General features: G+C 43.2%; 1 protein-coding gene across 1 annotated transcript; it reads left to right on the top strand.

Moving 5' to 3' along the window:
- The first annotated feature begins 9,598 nt into the window (after positions 1-9,598).
- On the top strand, positions 9,599-11,283 carry KCNS2 (potassium voltage-gated channel modifier subfamily S member 2). Its single transcript, XM_044424297.1, has one exon. It carries the CDS (start codon positions 9,599-9,601, stop codon positions 11,030-11,032), a length of 1,434 nt encoding a protein of 477 aa, XP_044280232.1. The 3' UTR covers positions 11,033-11,283.
- Positions 11,284-12,268: the final 985 nt, after the last annotated feature.

The raw sequence follows: 12,268 nt of genomic DNA, 5'->3' as shown, positions 1-12,268 counted from the left end.
GCTAGCACAGCTCCTTCTGAAAGTGGGGGAAGGTCCTCTGAGCTGGGACTCCATCTAGGTGCTGTTGGGGCCATAGTATTGCACTGTAGTCAAGCAAACCAAATCCACTACATCCGATGAGAATGAGGAAGCAGCAGCAGCCTTGCTTTTACACACAATCAGCAGTTGCATCAGCCCAAGAGTTTATAAAGCCATGCCAATTCTAGCGCTCCAAGGCTATTAAAAGTATTTCAAAGCACTGATCTACACTGTATTTACTTGGGTAAAAGTCCTATTATTTCACTATAATTAATTCCCATTTAAATAAATGAGTTTATGGTTGCAGAATTAGGAAGAATCCATACTGCTGTAATGGAGTCCTTCAATGAGATGACGGACTTGGGCATAGTTTTCCTCCAATACGTGTTGATCTGCCCTTTGGTTTGAGCACAATCAGGTGAATAAGAAGTAGGTGTGCTTGTGTAGGGGAGGGGGAGTCCAGAAGGTCTGAATCTACCTGGAAGACACCCAGAGGGAACTACACTACCATGACTGCTGCCCATTCCCTGGAGGCACCCTGAGGTCTTTTTCTCAGTATTGGGCCTTCAAAGATATTCAGGTGAGCATGAACACTGAAGTGAGAGAAGATACTCAGTGGCTACATCCAGTAGGTGCATTCGCACATCATCCCGAACCACCCTAGCAATATGCTACAGTGGGTTGGTTGCCATATGAAGGACAATAGGGCTTATTGCAGGTCACTGGCCACTTCCCTCGCCCTTCAGTCCTCCTGTGGTTAACCTCAGTGGAAGACCGAGTTGTCTTCCCTTTCCCCGATGGGACTGCAAAACATGTTGGGCTCACTCACCCTTTCCCTCCCTGGAAGCTCCAAAAGCCAGGGCTCAGACACGCCCGTCAAAGTGCTCCATTAACAGCTTGGAAGGAATGCTTGTGCTTACCAAGCATTTTTCTTTTTTCAGTCGTCCCTCTCAATTTTTGCAAATATTTGCAATTTCTTTGAAAAAATTACCTGCACTTGCACAGCTGCAGGTATTCACAGCTGCACTGGTAGAAGAACAGGGCGATTTCAGTGGGTGCAGAGAGTGCTGCCTGGCACTGGCATTTTCATGGCCCCACAGAGGCAACAGCTTACTTTTCCTTTTGTTTACATCTGACAGACTCAATATACATCTAAAATCCTGCCATTTTTTAGAACACTTTCTAAATCCCACTTGAAAAATTGACTTTATCTTTGACAGCTGTCAAAGCCAACTACTCTTATAAAAAGGAGTGACTTGCATTTTGCATGCTCCTGAGGTGGTAAAAGCTCAAGAGGATCCTTGGGATACATTATTCCCAATCCCCAACAAGGATCTTGCAGTGAAGTGGGTGAACAACATGCCCCCCCTTCATAAGCTAAGATCAGTAGTGGCCAGTTATATTTGACAGTTTACCTTTTGTCAGCTGTCCAATAAAACCAAAAGGAAAACAAATTTACCTGCAGCTTCTGTGAAGCAATACCCAGGATACAGGTACCCTCCTGCATATTGCTCATGTGAGGCTTCCCATTCCCACAACTGCACAAGTGCAGTTAAATAAATTAACAAATTTATGTATTTATTAACAAATAAATTTAATTTTGTGCAAATTAAAAGGGATGATTTAAAAATAAAAACATGCGGCAACCATTGATACTAGTACTTTGCTACTCTTGCCAAGTGACTAATTAGCTTTCTCTGCACCCATTCAGTTGCGCAGGCTCAGATGACACAGCAACCTGTCACGGGTACAAGAAGCCCTGTACTCTGGGGAAAGTGTTCTGGCTCTACATGACATGACAACTCAACATGGAGTGTTGCATCATCTGAACCCAGACTACTTCCTGCAGTGTGGGTTATTTTTTGGCAGAAACCACCCTGACAAGCCATGGCTTGTTTTAGGGCTTGTTCAATGCACAATGGGTTATCATGTTGTCCAAATCTGGGAGAGTGATTTCAGCATGAGTTGCAAGAATCAGCTAGGAAACCACTTGGCAAGTGTAACAAAAACAACACCAACCCTGCTACTCTTTGTGATCTATGACAACTCCTTCACTGATGTGACCAATAGTGGTTCACCAATCAATGATAAATCAGTCCCCCAAAATTGTGCAAATGCATTCCTAATTTATCAGTAGTATTGTTACACTTTTGCACATGCACTGTTATGGTCCATTATGTACAGTTTTGCCCAAGCAATTTCCTCACAAGTTTCAGCTGTCAAAAAGAGCTGTGAATATACATAGAAACCAACAAAGCAAGACTGCATATAGGGTAACTTATGCACAGTGGCCAGGATCCAATGGTCATGTTGTCCATTGCATATGTGTGCCATTCCTGGAACAGGAAAATATACAGGCTGGAAAGTAAATGGAAGGGAAACTGGTGCATCTGTATTAATGCAGCAGTTGTGCAATTATTACATTTATAAACCACCCCATTAGCCCCTAGGGCTCTCTGGGTGGTGTACAATATAAAGCAAAATAAAAACATTAACATTAACATAGTGAACATTTTCCTACAAAGCTAATGTTTTAGATACATTTTCTACGCAAATCTTTCTAAAATACATTAATCATAATAAAACAAGTATTATAACTGGCTTAAGACATAAATTATGGCTCTTACACAAAATAATACATACATGAAACATTTACTCTCGATTTGCTTACCTGTTATTAAATTTGCATTAAATTCTACATTTTTTTGGACTGTCGGGAAACTGTTGAAAGCAACTGCAGCAGTACCTGCTCCAAAAAGGGGTGCAAAAAAGGTGAGGGGGGTTAATACATCCCATTTCTAGAATAACTGGAGACTTGCGGAAGTGTTGAAAACGTGGAGGGCAGTTCAAAGGATCAGTTGAATCAAGAGAATTACGTTGCTAAAAGAAATATATTGCTGTCCCCCCCACCCACTTTTGCCCCTCCCCCACCCCGCTTTACCAGTACTTTTCAATTCACATTTTGGCAATTGTTCCCTGGCAACCAGGCACAAATGAGCCTATATACAGCCTTGTCTTGTCAATCTGTTACTTACTGTACTTTGTCTCTCCCTTGGACAGCTAAACTTGCAAAGAACCTGGCCATATGGAACCACTGTGAGAGTGAGCTTGAGACCAACAACGTGTGCACACAAAAAATTATGAACACAGTTGTGCATTACACCTGGAGTAAAGAAAAAATGGAACCCTAGTTGCCACTTTAAGGCTCTGAAACAATGAAAGAAATCATTAGTGAACAAAAGGAGCAGCGGAATGGAGAGCGAGAGGCAAGAAAGGTTCTGTCGCAAAGGACACTGGGATGCTGGTGGGGAGCTGAGGGGGAAGTAGGGGGAGAACAAGTCACGGTGAGCCCACACATCTGTTGGAAAGTTGGGTTGTAGTTTATTTGCAGGTTGGCTTAGCAAGTGGTTCAAGGGTCAGATAAGGACCGGGGGGCTGTGGGTTCAAATTACCACTTAGCTATAAAACAGGCTATGCAAAATTGGCTAACCCTCAGAGAGTGAGCAACTTTCAGACTAATTTACTTCACAAGCTTACAATGAGGATGAAATAATTGGAGAGGGCAGAAGAAGGAGACACTATCTGCTTGTAACCTGCCCAAGGAGCTGTGTGGCTAATGGGGTGGGCTAGAAATCAAATAACAAGTATTAATGTTGCCATAAGTGCACCCAAGCGCCAAATAGCACAGATTAACATAAGATGTTTTCTCCTGTTACTGAAGACTATTGCCTGAAGCATCTTCAGCAGGTCTCTCAGGTGTCCTCAGACAAGTCTAGGGAGACTTAAGACAAGAAGCATTTGTTCAAACTTCTCCAACTAAAGAAATACCACACTCCGAGTGCCAGTAGCCAAAGTAATTTGACCAACTGAGCCCAGCAGGAGATAGGGAGACAGCAAATGAGGGGAGAACAGAAGACTGGGACATTTCCAGGATAAATATTGCTCTTGAGCTTAGCTGGGTTTGTCATTTCTGCTACACAACCACCGTATCAGTATGATCTTCATAATGTGTGTTTGGCTTCTGACAGATGCAAAAGAAAGATGAGTCATGGCAGGAGGAGATGTACAGAGAAAGGTCACTGTGTGCCTAGATAATGTGCAAAGAAGAAATACATCTAGTCTTCTTGCTCACAAACCAGTTCATCTACTTTACGCTAACACATGAATGGACAATGGGCACTGGAGCCATCAGGGGCTGATTCACATACTTACCCAGTTGATAACTTGGTTGGGGAGTGCTTAGAACCTGCTCCTCAACAAAAGTCTTCACAAACATGACTTAAAATTTTCAAAATCAATAAACACAAATTAAAAGCATATTATTTAAAACATACAAAACTGTACTAAAAACAGTAAGATCACTGTGTTAAAGGGGGGAAAAATCCAACCCCACCAAAATGAAACATATCTAGTTACATGGACAGTCCTGAGAAAATAAAATGTGCCTAGTGTACAGTTGCAGCACTGCTAGGCAAGTGTCCCTAGGGATAGGAAGACCATCTCTGGGAAGAACTTCCATGGTGAAGGATTAGGTGCATGCTTCTTCCCTTATGTGGATACATGATAAAAAGAGGCCTTCTTATTAAAGGGATGGAGGGTTGAGTATGGAATCTTCACACCACATATATGTTAGAGAGGATATGTACTCCTGCATCACCAACATGAAAAAACAATAACTGATCACAATTGTGAACCAACTCATGGTGCACCACCATCCTAGTTTCTCTTATGCAACAAAAGTTAGACAATAGAAAGCTAGGTTGTTCTTCCCCTTGGTAATTTTGTCAGTTCTTTTCTGTACCATTTCCATTCTATAATATCTGTGTTGAAGTTCTGTGACGAGGAGAGAACACAGTTTTCTAAGTGTAGTCACTTCATGGATGTGTATAAGGATAGTATGATATTGGCAGCTTTATTTTTTATTCCTTCTCAAATTATGACCAACAATGAATTTGACTGTTTCACACCAACTGTTCATGCTGTCATCAAGTCACAACACCAAGTACATCAAGTCCACCACAACACCAAGATCTCCTCTTGGTCAGTCAATACTAGCTTGGATCCCATCAGAGTATACACAAAGCTGTTTAAAAACAAACAAACAAACAACCCTCTAGTGTGCACTCCTTTATATATTAGTTTTGCACCTTACCTTTCTATCACCAAACAGAAATAGGCTTACACTGAAACATACTTGCCATTTAATTGGCCAGTCTTCAAGTTTAGCAATACCTTTTAGAACTACTGTCCAAATAATTTGAAGTTATCCGAAACCTGACCATCTCACTGTTTGCTCCTGATTTCAAATCATTCATGAACAAATTAAAAACTGCTGGTCCCAATACTGTTCCCTGTGGGATCCCATTGCTTACATCACTCCATTGAGAGAATCGATCATTCATTCCTACCCTCTGCTTTCTGATCTTTAACCAGTTTGTGACTCATATGACTGCTAAGTTTGCCGAGGAGTCTTGGTAAAGGACTTTGTCAAAAGCCTTTTGGAAGCCCAAGCAGATGATGTCTACTTAATAGCATTCTCAAGGAACTGAAGCAGGACATACCTTTTGGAAAGCCATGTAGATTTATATATGTTTGATAATTTAATATTTAATAATTTTTCCACCAGTTTACCTGGAAAAGACATAAAGCAAACTGGCCTTTTTAAAAAATGGCATTACTTTACCCCTTCTCCAGTCTTCTGGTACAGAGGCTAATCCCAGGAACATGCTCCATTTTTGTTAAAAGATCAGCAATTTCACATCTGAGTGCTTTAAGAACTTTAGCATGGTTCTGGACCCAGTGATTTCTTAGCTCCATCTGCCAATAAGATCCAGGTTTCATCTCTTGTCATTACTATTTGCCTCACTTCTTCAGACTCCCTTCCAGAAAACATTAATTCATGCATGGGTACCTGTCTGACAGATTGATTCAGTTTTTGGCTTTTTATGCCATTAATGTGAAGTGTTCTGGGGAATTTAAGAGTTTCTATAGTCTTCTATAGTCTAGCAGTTTGGTTAGTCATAATAAAGGCATTACCCAACCTGAAGGGGCTGGATTATTTTTTCCATGGATTGGCAAATGTATGTTTTCACATGTTTAAATTAGCATGCTTAACTTGGCCAGTTTTATTTTGGACTAAAAGTAGCTACAAGGCCAATCCAAAACTTGATCCTCATCTGGATGGTAGCCCCACACACCAATGTTCTGCTGAAAATTTCTTCCTGGTTGCTTTTTGTTTACTGAAATGTCTGGGCCGGGGCAGTAATCAAGTTTAAGATTGTGTGTTTGTTGTGGGGTGCACAGCTGCTTTTTTACCAGAATGGAAGGGGCCAGGCTAAGCCCCTGATTTAAACAACTCTGTCCTCATTCGTGCCACATGCTGTTAAGGGATGAGAGGCCACATAAATTGAACGCACATTCTAGGCAATAGAGGCTTTGGATGTAAGACTAATGTGTGAAATCACTCTATAGCTTAGGGTATAAGTAAAGCAGTCTTTTGCAGGTCCTTACTCTTTCTTCAGATATCAGAGAGGATCAGGCTGACCCAAAAAGCATTACTGAACAAAGCAAGGATACAACCTTCCCCAGGCTAATACCCTCCAATTATCATATGTTGGACTACAGCTCCTATCAGCCATCATGGTGCTAGTTGAGGATGATAGGAACTTCAACATATGACATCTGGAGGACATTTGGATGAGGAAGACTGGTCTAGCTAGTCCAGCTGGGCAACAGCCTCTTTGCATTGCAACAGTGGCAGGATGGGTAGCCTACAAATAAGTGGAAAGGTAAGAACATCCTCAGTCCAATGTCTCATGTACTTCCTAGTCAATAATATTCTGCCTCTGAATGAGGAGGTTCTATTTGCCTGTAACATTGGTAGATATTTCCTCCATATATTTGTCCTTCTGAAGTCATGTAAGCCAGGGAACATCATCACATCTTCTAACAGATAATTATCTCAAGTTCATTATATCTCTATCCAGACACCAACCCTACCAACCTTGCCACCCCCAGGCACCTCAATGGCTACACATTTGATGAAAGTGTGTGTGTGTGTGGGGGGGGGGGGGAATTACAATTAAGATACCTAAACCTCCTCAAGGTGAGTACAAACACAGGCCAATCAAGGCGATCACTAAGTTAAGCCTTTAAGATAACTGACCAAGGCCCCACCAGTCAAATAAGAGGAAGGGCCACCAAGACAGTAAGTCTGCTTTATCACATTTTAAACACATGCCTATATAAAGAAGTGCAGAGGGCTATGAGACTGTTATTCCGCTCCTAAAATTACCTTACTGCATCAGAGCTCCCACTTATGCGGAGAAAAACTCAGTATGTACAGATGTACACTTGTAAGTTCTATTCACACTTTTGCAAAATAGGCAGTGATTCTGACATGCATTCAGTGTATTCATATTTATTATTTATTCATTAAATTTCTATGCTGCCCATTAGCCAAGATGGCTTTCATGGTGGGAGGACACATCTGAGGAGGGTGAATTGTATGATGTGTGAAACAGAGCTTTATTTTATCCACTCTGGAGTTGTTCCCTGTTGGTTTTATTAGCTGACCCCAGTTCTTAGAGCGTGAGTATATATGTAAGACAGTGTGTTGTGAGTGAAATCTACTTCATCTTTCTGAAGACAGTGGGGGCCCTCTCCAACCCATTGCCCTCAAGCAAGAAAGTACTTGCAAGGGAGCCAGTGGCTGGACTTGGAAGTCTAACTTGGGGCATGAACGTGATTGACAATTTCAATCAAGGGATAGAGCAGAGTCCATTCATAGGATGTGATGAAGGAAGATGGTTAATTACAGATCTTGGTACCTGTGGAAGAGCTGCATGTGGGTGGAGAAGGGGGAGTCCCCTTGGGCATGTGTTGAGGCACACAGCGCATGTACTGACCGACTTCTATGTCCTGAGACAAACCACACACACAGAGAGAAGGGTCATGTTTCTCTGAATCATTAGTGCCTGCCTGCAGGCAATGAAGCTTCTTTTTAGCTTGACAGAACATACCCATTTTCCCTCTGTGCAGAGATCAATCATCGTGTAAGTTTCTGCGATGTCAATAGCAGTCATCATCTCTTCCCCCCGGCAAAGGTTGTCTTCTGAATTGCGACCTTTAAAGGGAAAAGGTGTGGGCAGATTGGGGAGAAACGAGGAAGGGGTTACTGTATACGAATGTATTGTATAAGAATGTATTTTAATTAATTAATTAATTCAGTGCTGCATTCATCATTAATATGGAGGTGGGGGGAAATAAAGGGGCGGGTGGGAATTCCGTGCATTGCCCTTTGGTCCCAGGCGCGGAGCCAGTCTGATCTCCTGCAAACCGGCACACTTTTAAAACCTCCCTCCTCAAAGAGAGGGCTGGCAGTGTGGGCATCACACGTTGATCCCACCTCAGGAAGACCGGAGAAAAAGCAGGCGGCAGCCACCTGGAGAGTGTGCGTCTGTGTGTAGGGTGGGCGGGGGTGGGGAGTGCTCGATCCTCAATCAGGGCTTGGCTGGAATGTGTGGGGGGCTGCCGGGTGGTCGCCATGACTGCTGCAGCAGCAGCAACAGCTGCCTCTTCGAGCTGAGCAGGGGAGGCGCGGCTGGAGAGGAGCTGTCCGTTCAGCACCACGACACGGCGGCTTCGCCTCGGGTCGCCGCAGCCCACCTCTCTCCAGGGCAGCCGGTCGGTCCAAGAGGTAAAGCTGCACCCACTCACCTTCTTCGCGAGCCAGGGCTGCTTCTCGCTCTCCGGCGTGCAAAGGTTAGCCGGCAGCCAGCCCCCGGAGCCGAGGCATTTTCGCAGCCTGCAGGAAGGACCCCACCCCAGTGATGCTGGCGAGGCGCGTGGGGAAGTTTCATGCTCCCGAACGAGTCGCAGCAGCAACAACAGCTCTTGAGGTAATGATGCGGGGAAATGAGTGTTTAAATGGTGGGGTTACTCTTTCTGTTGAGGCTGGAGGGTGGGTTATTGGAAACCACTCGCTTCCCTAGTTCTTTTGTTGTGGTGGAAATGCACTTACTTTGTATCTGAGCCGTAAAGAAAAAGAAGCACAAAGACTTGCCTTTGCCCCAGTCACCAGTGCTACAGACTTGAGGGGAAGCCACGGTTGGTTTTACATCACCTGCAAGGGGCGCGGGGGGGCGGGGGGGGCTATTTTGGCTGCCCATACAACCATGGAAATCCATGTCCTCTTTGCATTAGCTCCACTCTTGTATAAGGATGGACTCTCTGACAGTCAGAAGCTATATAGGGTATTGTGTCAATTACAGCCTTGACAAAGGATGTGCAGGGAAAGAAAGGAGGAAGCAGTCAAGAAATACAAGGTGCTAATATGTAGCTGTGTGTGGAAATTAATGTTTGCCTCACCTGTGTACTGCATCTCCTAGAAAGAAACAGGTAGTGTCACAACCTGAAAGTGTGTATTATGTGTGTGAATGCATTTGATCCAAATACTACACAAAAGACAGGAGGAAGGAAAGAATGAAGAATTCCTCCCTATTCTAGCTAACCCTGATTGCCTCCTTCAATTCCATAGGTCCTCTCTCACTGCCCCGTATAGATCTGGAAGACATTCACTATGACGGGGCTCAGTCTGAAGGATTTATCAGAGGCTGATTTTGAAGACAACGAGATCAGCATCAATGTCGGAGGCTTTAAGAAAAAGATGAGATCCAACACACTCTTGAGATTCCCAGAAACAAGACTGGGTAAATTATTGCGCTGCAATTCAAAGGAGTCAATTTTAGAGCTTTGTGATGATTATGATGACACTAAAAATGAGTTCTACTTTGACAGGAACCCTGAACTTTTCCCTTATGTGCTGCATTTTTATAACACTGGAAAGCTGCATGTGATGGGTGAGCTCTGTGTTTTTTCCTTCAGCCAGGAGATCGAATACTGGGGAATCAATGAATTCTTTATTGATTCTTGCTGCAGTTACAGCTACCATGGGAGAAAAATGGAACCAGACCAGGAAAAATGGGAAGATCGTAGTGACCAGGAAAGCACTACCTCATCTTTTGATGAGATCTTGGCCTTCTACAATGATGCTGCTAAGTTTGACCAGCAACCCTTTGGGAAAGTCAGGCGGCAATTATGGTTAGCATTAGACAATCCTGGTTATTCTGTCTTGAGCAGAATATTCAGCATCCTTTCCATAATGGTTGTTCTTGGATCTATAGTAACCATGTGCCTCAATAGCCTCTCAGACTTTCAGATTATTAACAGCAGTGGGAATTCAGAGGAAGATCCTCGTTTTGAAATTGTGGAACATTTTGGCATTGCTTGGTTTACCTTTGAACTGGTGGCAAGGTTTGCAGTGGCTCCAGACCTCCTGAAATTTTTTAAGCATGCACTCAATCTAATTGACCTCATGTCTATCCTTCCATTTTATATCACTTTAATTGTTAACTTGGTGGTAGAAAGTAGCCCAACTTTAGCTAATTTGGGTAGAGTAGCCCAAGTCCTGAGACTGATGAGGATATTCCGCATCTTAAAACTTGCTCGACACTCAACAGGCCTTAGATCTCTTGGAGCCACCCTCAAGTACAGTTACAGGGAGGTAGGGCTTCTCCTGCTTTATTTATCTGTTGGCATCTCTATATTCTCTGTAGTGGCTTACACAATTGAAAAAGAAGAGAACAGGGCCCTAGAGACCATCCCTGCTTGTTGGTGGTGGGCTACTGTTAGCATGACCACAGTTGGCTATGGGGATGTGGTCCCACTGACCACTGCAGGCAGACTGACAGCTTCTGCATGCATCCTAGCTGGCATCTTGGTGGTGGTCCTTCCTATCACACTCATCTTCAACAAGTTCTCTCATTTTTATAGGCGCCAAAAGCAGTTAGAAAGTGCAATGAGGAGCTGTGATTTTGGGGATGGAATGAAAGTGGTTCCTTCAGTCAACTTGAGGGACTATTATGCCTACAAAGTTAAGTCCCTTATGGCCAGTCTCACAAACATGAGCAGGAGCACACCCAGTGAACTAAGTCTAAATGATTCGCTGCATTAGTCCTTGGTTCTAAAACCAGTTTTTGCATGATGGAAGCCAAGAGCTGTATTTATATTTGTTGTTTCTCTCACCCCAGTATCTAATGTTGTTGATGATGCACCAAGGACAGAAGACCCACGTAACCATTTTTCCATTGTAAAATGCTTTCCCCTTGCTTCCTAAAAATTTTCAGTAGCAAGTCGTGCATACTTCAGCATTGTGAATGGTTCGTCATGCATCCAGAATTAGGGACAACACAAGTTTAGAAGCTGGCTTGACTTGGGTTGACTTGCAGTCAGAATGTATGTTGAACCCATCACAAAGTCACGGTGCATGTGAGTTACCACGTGGAAAGGGTCACCTGATAGAAAATCCACTTGCCTTGACGGCTTTGAAGATGGTGAAATTTAGTTACATGTTGGCAATGACTACATCTTCATTTCGCTACATAGAAACAGCATTCAGATTTTTCTATACAGCTGTTGTTGTCTCCATGACATTAGTGCTGGTAGTGTTGTGCTTCTTGGTCACATGTAATTTTTTCTTTGGAAAAAGTGTGAGTACTGAACAGAGTATTTCCAGAAACGAAAATTCTGTTCTACATCTCCTGTTCTACACCCCTGCAAACACATCCTACCCGCAAAATTGAAAATGTTGTTAACCCAGTTCACAAAGTACTTGCCTCAACCATACATTACCTGGGGACTCATTGCCCCATATGATAAGCAAGGCTGCAGTAAGCATTCTTGCATACAATGAATTTAATTTGCCTCAAGAAACTGATACTGATTCTCCTCTATGTAATGTTTTAAACTTAGGAAAAGGCCTGACGAGAAGGATGATAGCAAGGTTCCCCCTTCCATGAGAACAATGGTAAAGATCCATGGGTGGAACATGGTGCAGGGTTAGGCCTGCTTTTCTCCCCAACTGAACACTGCATCTAAACTAGTTTCTTATATACAGAGATTCTATATAAGATTTGTAGGGTTCATGGGCAAGACACCCTCAAGGGACTCCTGCCCTCAGTGACTCTATCTTCTCATTGCCATTATCACCAGCTGCTATTGTTCCTTATTATTTTTTCTCAATATCACTACCACTGTTTACTTGACAGGCAGAGAGACAGAGAACAGGTTTTACTGGCATCTATTGCTCCTTCCTCTTATCCCCAGTTTTGTTCTCCTGTTGCCCCACACAAGTAGGTTGCAATGGTGAAACGGAAGAGTGACTCCAGAAAATTCTTGCCCATAGCCCTGA

The sequence above is a fragment of the Varanus komodoensis genome, unplaced genomic scaffold (assembly GCF_004798865.1).
Source record: "Varanus komodoensis strain SLA01 unplaced genomic scaffold, ASM479886v1 scaffold14_1, whole genome shotgun sequence".
Classification (NCBI taxonomy): Eukaryota; Metazoa; Chordata; class Lepidosauria; order Squamata; family Varanidae; genus Varanus; species Varanus komodoensis.
The sequence above is the reverse complement of the archived record's forward strand: the minus strand, read 5'-3'. Positions and strand labels throughout refer to the sequence as shown.